Raw genomic sequence first — 10304 nt, 5'->3', positions numbered from 1 at the left:
ACTTCCGTCGGCGGGCGGAAACGGAGCGGGGCCGGGATGGAGGAGTGAGAGACGGGGAGCGGGCGGCGGAGCGGAGCCATGGACACCGTGCAGCTACGGAACCCGCGGCGGTGAGTGCGGGACGGGACGGGACGGGACGGGGCTGGGGGCGGGCGGGGGGTGGCGGGGCCGGAGGTGTCGTTCGATGCTGTGCCGGGCTGTGTGCGGGATGGGACCGAGGGGAGCGGCGGAAACAGCACGGCACGGTACAGCACGGCATGGCATGACATGACACGGTACGGTATGGCACGGTCCGGCTCGGTCCGAGCGTTGGTAGCGCTGCTCTCGGCGGCTGCCTCCTGTCTCGGCGTTTCGCCACTTCCTGACTCCGTTTCCTCCGCTGCAGGCGGCCATTGTGCGCCGCCCCGCGCTGCGAGCAGCCGGCGGAACGGGGAGAAAAGAGCGGAGTTAATAACGGGAGCAGCGGGTCCGTGCGGAGCCGGCGGGGTTTGCGGCAGCACGACGGGCTGCTTTAGTCTGTATGTGCGGTGTGTCCTTGTAACGGGGTTCTTAGCATCGTAGAACAGCTCGGGGTGGACGCCTTCCCCCCTGTGTGCCCTCAGTGTCATGTATTTTCCATGCTGTGAGTGTCAGCAGGTCAATAGCTGCAGGAGGCTGCTGTGCTGTGTTGGGGTTTGGCCACCAGCGTACAGGTCTGCACTGCGTTCTGCAAATAGGGACTTAGGTGTGTGTCCGTGATCGCATCCTGTGCTCTGTAATTCTCACACCTCTCCTGCTGTGAGATAACGTTCACGTTTGGTCTTTTGATGATGGGAAATAAACTTATTTGATAACCAACCTGCTTTCTACTAAGCCTTTAGGAAGTTTAAGTGGCGTTTCTTAATGTTTCTGTTTCAGAAGTGCCCAAAGTGCCATAAAATTGAATGTAATTTCTCTATTCTTACATACACAGGCAGCTGAAGAAGTTAGATGAAGACAGCTTAACCAAACAGCCCGAAGAAGTATTTGATGTATTGGAGAAGCTTGGAGAAGGGTATGTGCTGTGTGACCATGTGCCTTAGGTGCATTTATCAAAGAACAGATGCATGTAACTAATATGTGCTCGATGGGCTTTGATTTTTCACTTCTGATGATCCTATTTCTGTAGTATATGTGGTAGTGTAGCAGCTGCCGTGACTCGAGGCATTGTAGTTCATCCCCAGTACCTCTGTAGGAGGTCTGTGTGATGGGAAGCAGCTTCTATTTCCTAGGGCCGCTTGTGTTGGGAAGGCTAAGCAGCACATCTGCCACCTTGAGCACTTCATTTATAAAACAGAGTGGGAATTCACTGCTGTAAGAAGATGGAAATAAAGCAAACAGTGTCTGTTGATTGAGCAAAGCTTTCTGACCTGAGCTGTGGTACTGTTGGTACCACATGCCAGAGGAAGAGAGAATTGGTTTTACTGGATATGGCTGTGGGCACATAATGGTGGTTGGCTCCTTTCTGACCATCTCAGCGTGCTGCTGGCTATTGCTGTTGTTCCAGTATATACAAGCTGTGAGTTGATTATGAAAATAAACTGAAAAATTATCTTAGCAGGAGAGTGGTCTGTTTTTTCCTCTCAAGTCTGCAATTGCTATTATTATGCTTTTTGTGTTTTGAAAATATCATTGTATTCACTATTTGTTTAATATTCTGTTCTGCAGTTCCTATGGCAGTGTGTTCAAAGCTATTCATAAAGAGACGGGTCAGGTTGTTGCAATCAAACAGGTTCCTGTGGAGTCTGACCTGCAAGAGATTATCAAGGAAATATCCATAATGCAGCAGTGTGACAGGTAAATGTGTACTGCAAAACCCATCATCAGTATGCAAAGAAAATACTGACTGTGATCTGGCATGTAGTCACATAAAAGCCATGATGTTGCCTTCAATGTTTTTTGAAAGGCTGGACTTGTACAGTCAAGTTACCCCGTATCAACTGAGTCATGTTTGGGTAGTGTTAACCCAAGTGAAGGTAAGACAACAACAATTTAGCTTGCGATGTGAGAGCACTAAGCTAACTAAGTGAAGTAACCTTGCACCTGCTGCCAGCACAGAGCAAAGCGTGTGAGCAGCTCCTGCAGTGCTCCTGATGCACCATAACTACTGGGCAGCATTGATGAGGTTGTGTGTTAAACCAGTTCCCCTGTCCAAAGGGGGCAGTGAATTGCACACGAGCTTTGGTACATGAAAATGCTAGGAGAGAGATTGTTGGTTTATCTTGTTTTTAAGAGGCATGTGGATGAGAGCTGCTAATGCATGACTGCTCTTGCATGTGCACAGTGGACGTGTTGTCATCTGCTTAGGTGGCAGAATTGTACTTACAGTGCAGGTTGCGGTGCGTGACAAGCTGTCTGCTGATGGTAGCATGCTGAGAATAACTTAGAGGCTGATGTTTGGCTCTCTGGTTGTCTGCATGTTTCTTATGGGGAAAAGTCCTTATATGAACTTGGCTGGACAAGGGCAAGGGCTGCAGAAGACCTTCTGTCAGTGACTGAAGTTTAAAACATACAAATTTCTTCCTGTGATTTGGGTCCAGCCTCAAGAAATGCCATTTTGAGAGAGTTTAGGTATAGAAAACCATTTAAAATAAGTGACACCAGCAATATAAAACTATGTTCCCAGTCATTCACTCTATTGCTCTCCACTCTCAGTATCGTTAGGTGAAGGTAATTGGTGGCAGCTAAGAAAATGGAACTTGTACACCGGATTTTCTTCTCACACATTAAAGAATACACCGGGCTGGGAATGGCTTCTCAGTTTTGCTGGTCTTGAAGTTCTTCATTAGAAAATATCTGGCAGAGCTTAGGTTAAATGTGCTTCTGTTCTTTAGCATTGTCCTTGCTAAACCATACAGTTCTCTCTGTTAGCTTTTTTGCTTTACCTTTCCCAAAGGATAAGTGGTCATTCTGACTGTGCCATACTTCGTTGTTCACCCCTTGGGCAGCCCATTAGTTGACTATATGGGAAAGATGTAGGTTGTACTTAACATAAGTTGCATTTCTGGACTGATTAATAGAGCTAAGAAGGTGAAGGTTCCTCATAATGACCACAGTAGCAGTTTTCCAGCTTTTGACCTTATTTAATCTTTCTCTTTGGTTTCAGACACTGCAGCAGCTTTACCAGGATCTGCCATGGTCTGTTTCTCATTCCATTGATGCCCTCCCTACTTGTTTGCCACAGTTCAGGGAGCAAAACCAGACTGAAAGCTAATTGCTCCTTGTTTCTGCAGGATTTACTTTCAGACGTTTTAGCCCCCTGAGCTGCCTTTGTGACAGGTCACAAGGACACCACTGCTAGGACAGGCCTGGAGGGCTGTGGTCACTCACTGTAGACTCAGGCTGGTGTGAAACACTTGGTCAGGGCTTCAGTGGCACTTCCATGTCTGAGTTTTTAGAACCTGCTTAGGGAGGCTGCAGTATTCTTTGCCTTTGCTTATTCAGTTGTGCTGCTCTCCAGTATTTGACCATTTGTTCTCATTTTTTTCACATTTCATAGCCCTCATGTGGTGAAATATTACGGCAGCTACTTTAAGAACACAGACCTGTGGATCGTCATGGAATACTGCGGCGCTGGATCCGTGTCTGATATTATTCGGTTACGAAATAAAACTGTACGTAGTCTCCTCTGAATGCTGGGAATGGGGAGCAGGAGTGGTAGCTCAGGAAACTAAGCGGCATGTGCAGTGCTTTGGGTATAATTCTCATAGGTGTTTAACATCTAAAACAATCATGGGCCACCACTGCAATGTGGGTCCTTTGTTCCCCTGAAGTTAATGAGACTTGTTATGTTGATCAAGTTTGGGTTGTTTGGTTACTGTAATCAGTTTGCATGGTTTTGGTACGGTGTTTGGTTGGCTTTCCTGAAAACCCAGATGGATTCAGAGTTGACAGACTGCTTTGCCTTGCTCTGGCTTTGCAGGGTAAGAATTACTAGGTGCGAAAGGCTGTGGTGCAGATGTGTAAGGATGCTGATCGAAAGCTAATTCTCATATGTAAGGTCGCTACCTAGAAGTATGTGTACTTCCCTATTAGTATGGCAACCTTTAATGAAAGCAATTAAATAACTATATCTCAGGGAGGTATAAACTGCGACACCACTGTGTGCCATCTCGGAAACCGAGAGGTTGAGAGTAACACTTCTTTTTAGCTTACAGAGGAGGAAATTGCTACGATAGTACAATCAACACTGAAAGGACTGGAATACTTGCATTTTATGAGGAAAATACATAGAGATATCAAAGCTGGAAATATATTGCTAAATACAGAGGGACATGCTAAGCTTGCAGATTTTGGAGTGGCAGGACAACTCACAGTAAGTAAAACCAAGATGATTATGTGCACTTCAGTTCTTCTTTCTAACATACACATAAGCATTGTGTGCTTGTGGAGACCTTGAGACATTCAGAAGTGTTTTTAGCACTTTACATCAACATAATGAGACACTAAAGCAGCAGCAAAGCTTCCTCTGTGGGAGCTGTTAGGCCTAAGTAATGGTTTGTAATAATGTATGCTGTTTGCTTCAGTTCATGTCTGACATCTGCGAGCATATTTCAGTTTCTCTCTGCAGCTTTCCATATCTTTATCTTGCTTAATCTGGTAATATATGTGTGTGCAGGTGGAAGATAATTAGGATTGTAAATGTGTGCTCTGGATCTTTATCCTGCTCTTCTTTTCAGGATACCATGGCAAAGAGGAACACAGTTATAGGGACCCCATTTTGGATGGCTCCAGAAGTGATTCAAGAGATTGGATATAATTGTGTTGCAGACATCTGGTCGCTGGGAATCACTGCAATAGAAATGGCTGAAGGCAAACCACCATATGCAGATATTCATCCTATGAGGGTGAGGGCTGTGACTTTAAAATGCATTGCGATGCAAAAGTGATTTGCTATTACAGCTGGATGAGTGATGCATCAAGATGCCATCTTGTTTATAATTTAGAGGATATGATTTGCTTTCTGTCAGTTTGTTGTGCTGTTGATTAAATGAAAGATGGAGGAGGAAAATCATGATCCTCATCTATCAAGGCACAGCTGAAACTTCTGCTGTTGAGTGTGAATACAGATACTTTATGCTGTGGATCATACAAAATGATTCTTTATCTTGCAAGCAACCACATATTTTTATGACTTTAAAATGGCAGATTCACACCTCTTGGTGCAGATAATGGCTCAGACAGACGTGTAGGCTTCTAGTGAGAGCAGCCTGATTTGTTGTTCCATCCTCTGAGCAGCTTAATGTATAAAATATTGGTACAAACTCTTCAGAAGCAGCAAACTTGAACCATGTATCATTCTTTAGTGCCTGTGGATGTTTTGATTCATTTACATTAGGAGGTTTTAAACTCTGTTTGGAAACCTGGAATATTCTTCTCTTTTTAGGCAATCTTCATGATTCCTACCAACCCACCCCCAACGTTTCGGAAACCAGAGCTCTGGTCAGATGCTTTCACGGACTTTGTGAAGCAGTGTCTGGTCAAGAGCCCCGAGCAGCGTGCTACTGCAACACAGCTCCTGCAGGTCTGCCTTGTCTTGGGAGAATGGGAATGTTAGAGAAGGCTTGCTGTAGTGTAGGCAGTGCTGCGCCTATTTGGCTGATGTAAAAACCCTGTACCCAACTTCAACCTTTCAGTTCTTCCTTAAGATCTAGTCTGAATCCTGTCTTTGTGGATGCTTTTGTTTATTGGTGTTGGGTTTTTTTAACCTTCAGATTCTCACCAGCAATGCCAAGTAACTGGCTCTTAACCCACCAGAAAGGAACTAGATGAACTTTAAGGTCCCCTCCAACCCAAGCTATTCTGTGATTCTAAGTAACTGCTCAGAATGGTGCATGCATTTGTAGTTGGTTGTCGACAATTGAGCTGGTGAGGAATAAGTAGTGCTTGTGTGTGGGGAATGAGCCCCAGTAACCCCATGGTAATGATGTTCTACTGCTCTGTGTTAGTTCAAGTGCAGTGCTTACTAACTTTAACATACCACACAGCATCCATTTGTTAAGAGTGCCAAAGGAGCATCAATCCTGCGCGATTTGATTAACGAAGCGATGGATATCAAACTGAAACGCCAAGAGGCACAGCAGCGTGAACTGGATCAAGAAGATGAAGAAAATTCAGTGAGTATTTAATAGCTACAGTATACAGAGCTCAGCCTCTTGGACCTCGCATAATGCTAAGCTGCTTTGTTCCTTATTTTTATAATGTATTGTTCAGCTGCCCATGGGTTTTATATGATTCTTGAGTTTTGTACTTAGGGCTGCTTAACTTGATGTTTGAGCTCTGCTCAACCTTTATGTTTGAATGGGGCAGTCAGCAAATATGACCTTGTATTTAGTTCAGAGTGTAGCTAAGACTTGCCATAGACCGTGAGTAAGTAGTAGCACATACTAAAGACTTAGTATGAGTTTCTGATTGGATGATATTATTTATGCAGCAGTGAGAAGTGTTTCATTGTAGAGTCAGATCTTATATTGCTCTCTTAATACAAACTAATATGTATGATGCACTATGATATAAGTGTGTTATGTTTCACTGTTGTTGTGCTTTAGAACATCCCTTATAGAAACTTTGTACTACACAAGAGCAACCGCCAGAAGTATGAGGTGAGGGCATGACAAGCGTGCAGGGGATTGCTGTGAATTTCTGTCCTGGGTGCCTTGTTCCAGTGATGACAGCATGTGAATACAGAAAGCATGTTGAAAGCTGTTTCATGAGCCTCTGCTTGCTTCAACCTGAATAAATGACACGGGCAGCAAAAGGCACCGTGCGCCACAGTCCTTTCCAAAGGTTGGACAGGAGGAGTGTGTTGCATTGTAAAAAAAGATGTGTGCTGTTCATCTAGTTTTCCAGTTTAGGACTGTGTATTTATTCAGTGTGGAAGTAGTTTTATTGGCTCTGTTGCCACGATGTTGACCCAAAGAGTGTTGTCCCAACTGTCTCTCATTTGTTTCTGGGGTGGTGGTGCAGAGAGGCGGCATCTCTGCAGAGGAGCTGAGTGGTCTCTGTCCGGGCCTGTTTGTTTTCCTGAAGCTTCTGTTCTCTGTGTCTGCCGGCAGAAAAGTGTTCTCAAGAGCTTTGGAAGTGCTGTGGAAATTTCTGCTGTGGTTCTTTGTTAAATGATGTGTAGCAAAGGAATTTATTGCTTCCTCTCACCCATTCATCTCCACATAAAACATACTTCTCTTCCATTAACATCTTATATAGTCTTTCCCTCCACGTGCTTTGATATTTGGAGATGCATTTATACAGACATGCTTAACAGAGCAAAGAAAATGCGTAGAACACCAGAATGTTTAAGGTGTTCTGCCAGTGACATTGGGGTAGGTTTAGCCCAACAAGCTGGAATACTCTCTGTTTTCCCTCTGTCACTAATTCAGACCAGGAAGCCCAACATTTACACATAGATTAAAGAACTGTGAACTTAATCAAACCAAAATATGAGCTTTATTTTTTCAATGTTAATTTTCAGGATGAGGTGCCCAGAAACTTGTTTTACCACATTTAACAGGTACCACTGCTGTAGGTTTAGGAATTGATTTCTATTGCTGTTGTCCAGCTGCACATTGCTGGTAAACTAAGTAGACTGTAGTCATTTGGACCTCACTCTTCACTACTGATGGAACTTGTTTCAGAAGTTTCTTTTCTTGTGGGTTCAGTCACTTGAATTTTGTCAGCAATAATTCAATTTCTGCAATACTGATACCCGTTAATAAATGGTAGGGTAAGAAATAGTTTTCATCTGGTACAAAAAATTGATTGGACTTTGATAATTTAGTTCCTTTTTGGTTCAGTTTTCTTCAGTGCTTCTGAATTTTATAGAAATAAAACCACTCAAATGTTGCAGGCAGACTTATAAAATGGAGGGTAGTGGCTTTTCTTATGGTATACCACGCACAATACAGACTGAGAGCTGTTGTTGGTAATGAATGCCTCCTCAGTGAACTGTATTACTTAAGACAGGGTTTTAAATCAACTGTTATAACTGGCAGAGCGAATAGAAACATTGCTGACTGAATGAGGATTGCAGTCTATTTAGGGCTGGCTCACCAGGTCAGCAATGAGATGCTGGTTCTGTTGAGAAACTTCCAGTGATTGTTTCTGTTTTTATTTCACACTTTGGCAGTATGAAGAGTTTTCCTTACTTATTTGGAGGTATCAGGGAGAGACCTTAGTGCGTAGCATAAAATGTTGCTGGTTTCCATCTGTCTCTGTCAAGATCTCTGAATTAGTAAGATTTTCCAGTCTCTGTGAATACAACCACTTTTCTTTGGACTTCACCACCATCAGTAAAAACGTACTTCTGGTATCTTTGTACAGGAGGAAGATGAAACTGATTCGGGTACCATGGTGAGGGCGAGTGGAGATGAGACCGGTACCATCAGGGTGGTCAACACGATGAGTGATGGAGCCAATACAATGATAGAACACGATGGCACCTTGGAATCCCAGTTGGGTACAATGGTCATAAACACCGAAGATGAAGAGGAGGAGGGCACCATGAAAAGTAAGCATCTCTCAACTGAACAAACTGTTCTGAGGCGCTCAAGTTGAAATTTGTTCCATCCCAATAGAGAAACACTTGATAAGACTGTAAGCCTTATCACAAGGTGTAAGATTTAAAGTGATGCCATGTTGATTGCTGGTAGTCTGTGCAAGACCTATGTGGGTGCCCTCCAGTGTTTGTGAGGGGATACTGCTTTCTCCTAGCATGAGATTTCAGCAAAACCTGCTCCAGGGTTTTGGCAGACTTTAGCAAACACTGATCCAGTGCTTTAGAAATGGAATAGAAGGGGAGGTGTCAGCCAATGCAACACAGCCAGGGGAATAATGCTGTTGGGTGTTTGTGGAGTGAGGTGACCAGCAGGAGGCAGGTGGATGCTGAGAGGACTTTAATGCTCAGCCAAAGAGAACGGGATGTGTTAGCACCTCTGTATCAAATGAAGTTACTATTTCTGTGTGAATAGAAACTGTGTGTGCTGTTCTGTTTCATGATTTACAGCAGAGGCAGTAGGATGGGCTGCCCAGGGAGGTGGTGGAGTCACCGACCCTGGAGATGTTCAAGGGAGGTTTGGACTTTGTGTTGAAAGATGTGGTTTAGTGAGAACTATTGGTGATGGGTGGATGGTTGGACTGGGTGATCCTGTGGGTCTTCACAACCTTCGTGACTCTATGATTATCTATGGGGCTCCTGCAGTGGCTATCAGAGCTGTGTCAGCAGCGCAGCGGTGCTTCAGTTGATCTTTGTGCTTAATAGGTGTTTATTTTCTCACCTTCTTTTTAAGATTGCAGTGCTTGTAACTCAGAAACTCGTGTGCAGAGCTTTGACACATGTGATAACCTTTCCTTTGCATGGATTTAGAGCAGAAACAGGAGGGTATTGCCTACTAATATGGTTTAGCATCTAGCCTCAAGAGGGAGCTCCAGAACAAGCTCTAAGAGCGTAGCTCTGCGGCTGGGATTTGCAGCCAGGCGTGGAGCAGAAGTGCTGGAGCAGCTCTGCATCCCACAGGAAGCACTTGGAAGCCCGGGGCCCAAGTGCTGTCTGACACTGGTACCACTGCCATGGTGAGAGGTTCAGCACAGGAGCATCCAGTGAAACCCGGCTGTGCTCAGCTCGCTGCTGCGGGTTGTGCTGCATTGCTGTAACTGAATTCCAGTAGATATGATACTAATGAATATGATTGTACCAAACTGAAACTTGGCTTTTCCTTTGCACCTTACCCTCTTTCTTCCCCAGCACCATAACGCTGACATTCTTGCTCCTGCACACAGAGGTTCTGTAATGGTTTCTTAGGCACATTGAAGATCAGTGTCTTTTAGCAGCTTGCAGGTATCTTCCACGTGAATTGCCTACAGCTCTGTTTTGCAGCCATCTCCATATTCATGTTTGCTTAACGTGCAGTTAAATTGATTTAACTGTAAAGCTCATCTGCCTGATGCAGAGCTCTCTGGAGCAAATTCCTTTTGTGATTCTTAACATAAAAGTAATAATGGTATTTGGAAGCAGCTGAATGTGAAGAAGCTCCATTGATTCATATTTTTGAAGAAGTCAGTGTTTTACTTGGCAGCTTGTGTTATGACTCACAATAAAACCTGCTTTAAATCAATAAAGAAGTGCAGATATTTCTTGCGTGGCATTAGCAGGAGAGATGAGCTTTCCTGGGGTGGCTGTGTGCCACCTTCCTGACTGTGAGCTTCTGAGCTACACTCTGCTCTTATGAGAACAAAATCCCATCTTTTGCAGTTTGGCCTTTGTTTTTTCCTTTTCTTTTTAATGTAAAAATCTT

At 44.2% G+C, this 10304-nt stretch overlaps 1 protein-coding gene across 4 annotated transcripts in view; it reads left to right on the top strand.

Moving 5' to 3' along the window:
- The first annotated feature begins 12 nt into the window (after positions 1-12).
- Positions 13-10304, top strand: part of STK4 (serine/threonine kinase 4) — a 35677-nt gene continuing 25385 nt past the window's right edge. The window contains exons 1-11 of one of the 4 annotated variants that reach the window (XM_085520297.1): positions 13-110; positions 953-1033; positions 1687-1815; positions 1925-1994; positions 3518-3632; positions 4169-4333; positions 4698-4865; positions 5405-5542; positions 6006-6134; positions 6567-6620; positions 8335-8521. In XM_085520297.1, the coding sequence (XP_085376423.1) occupies positions 3576-3632; positions 4169-4333; positions 4698-4865; positions 5405-5542; positions 6006-6134; positions 6567-6620; positions 8335-8521 (898 nt within the window). In that variant the 5' untranslated portion in view covers positions 13-110; positions 953-1033; positions 1687-1815; positions 1925-1994; positions 3518-3575. The remainder of the gene's footprint in view (positions 111-952; positions 1034-1686; positions 1816-1924; positions 1995-3517; positions 3633-4168; positions 4334-4697; positions 4866-5404; positions 5543-6005; positions 6135-6566; positions 6621-8334; positions 8522-10304) is intronic. The other 3 variants (XM_015881516.2, XM_085520299.1, XM_015881517.2) reach the window with 3 other exon arrangements.

The sequence above is a fragment of the Coturnix japonica genome, chromosome 19 (genome assembly GCF_054131305.1).
Source record: "Coturnix japonica strain WE chromosome 19, WE-NBRP24, whole genome shotgun sequence".
NCBI classification, from domain to species: domain Eukaryota; kingdom Metazoa; phylum Chordata; class Aves; order Galliformes; family Phasianidae; genus Coturnix; species Coturnix japonica.
Note: the sequence above shows the minus strand (reverse complement) of the source record. Positions and strands in the feature narration are given on the sequence as shown.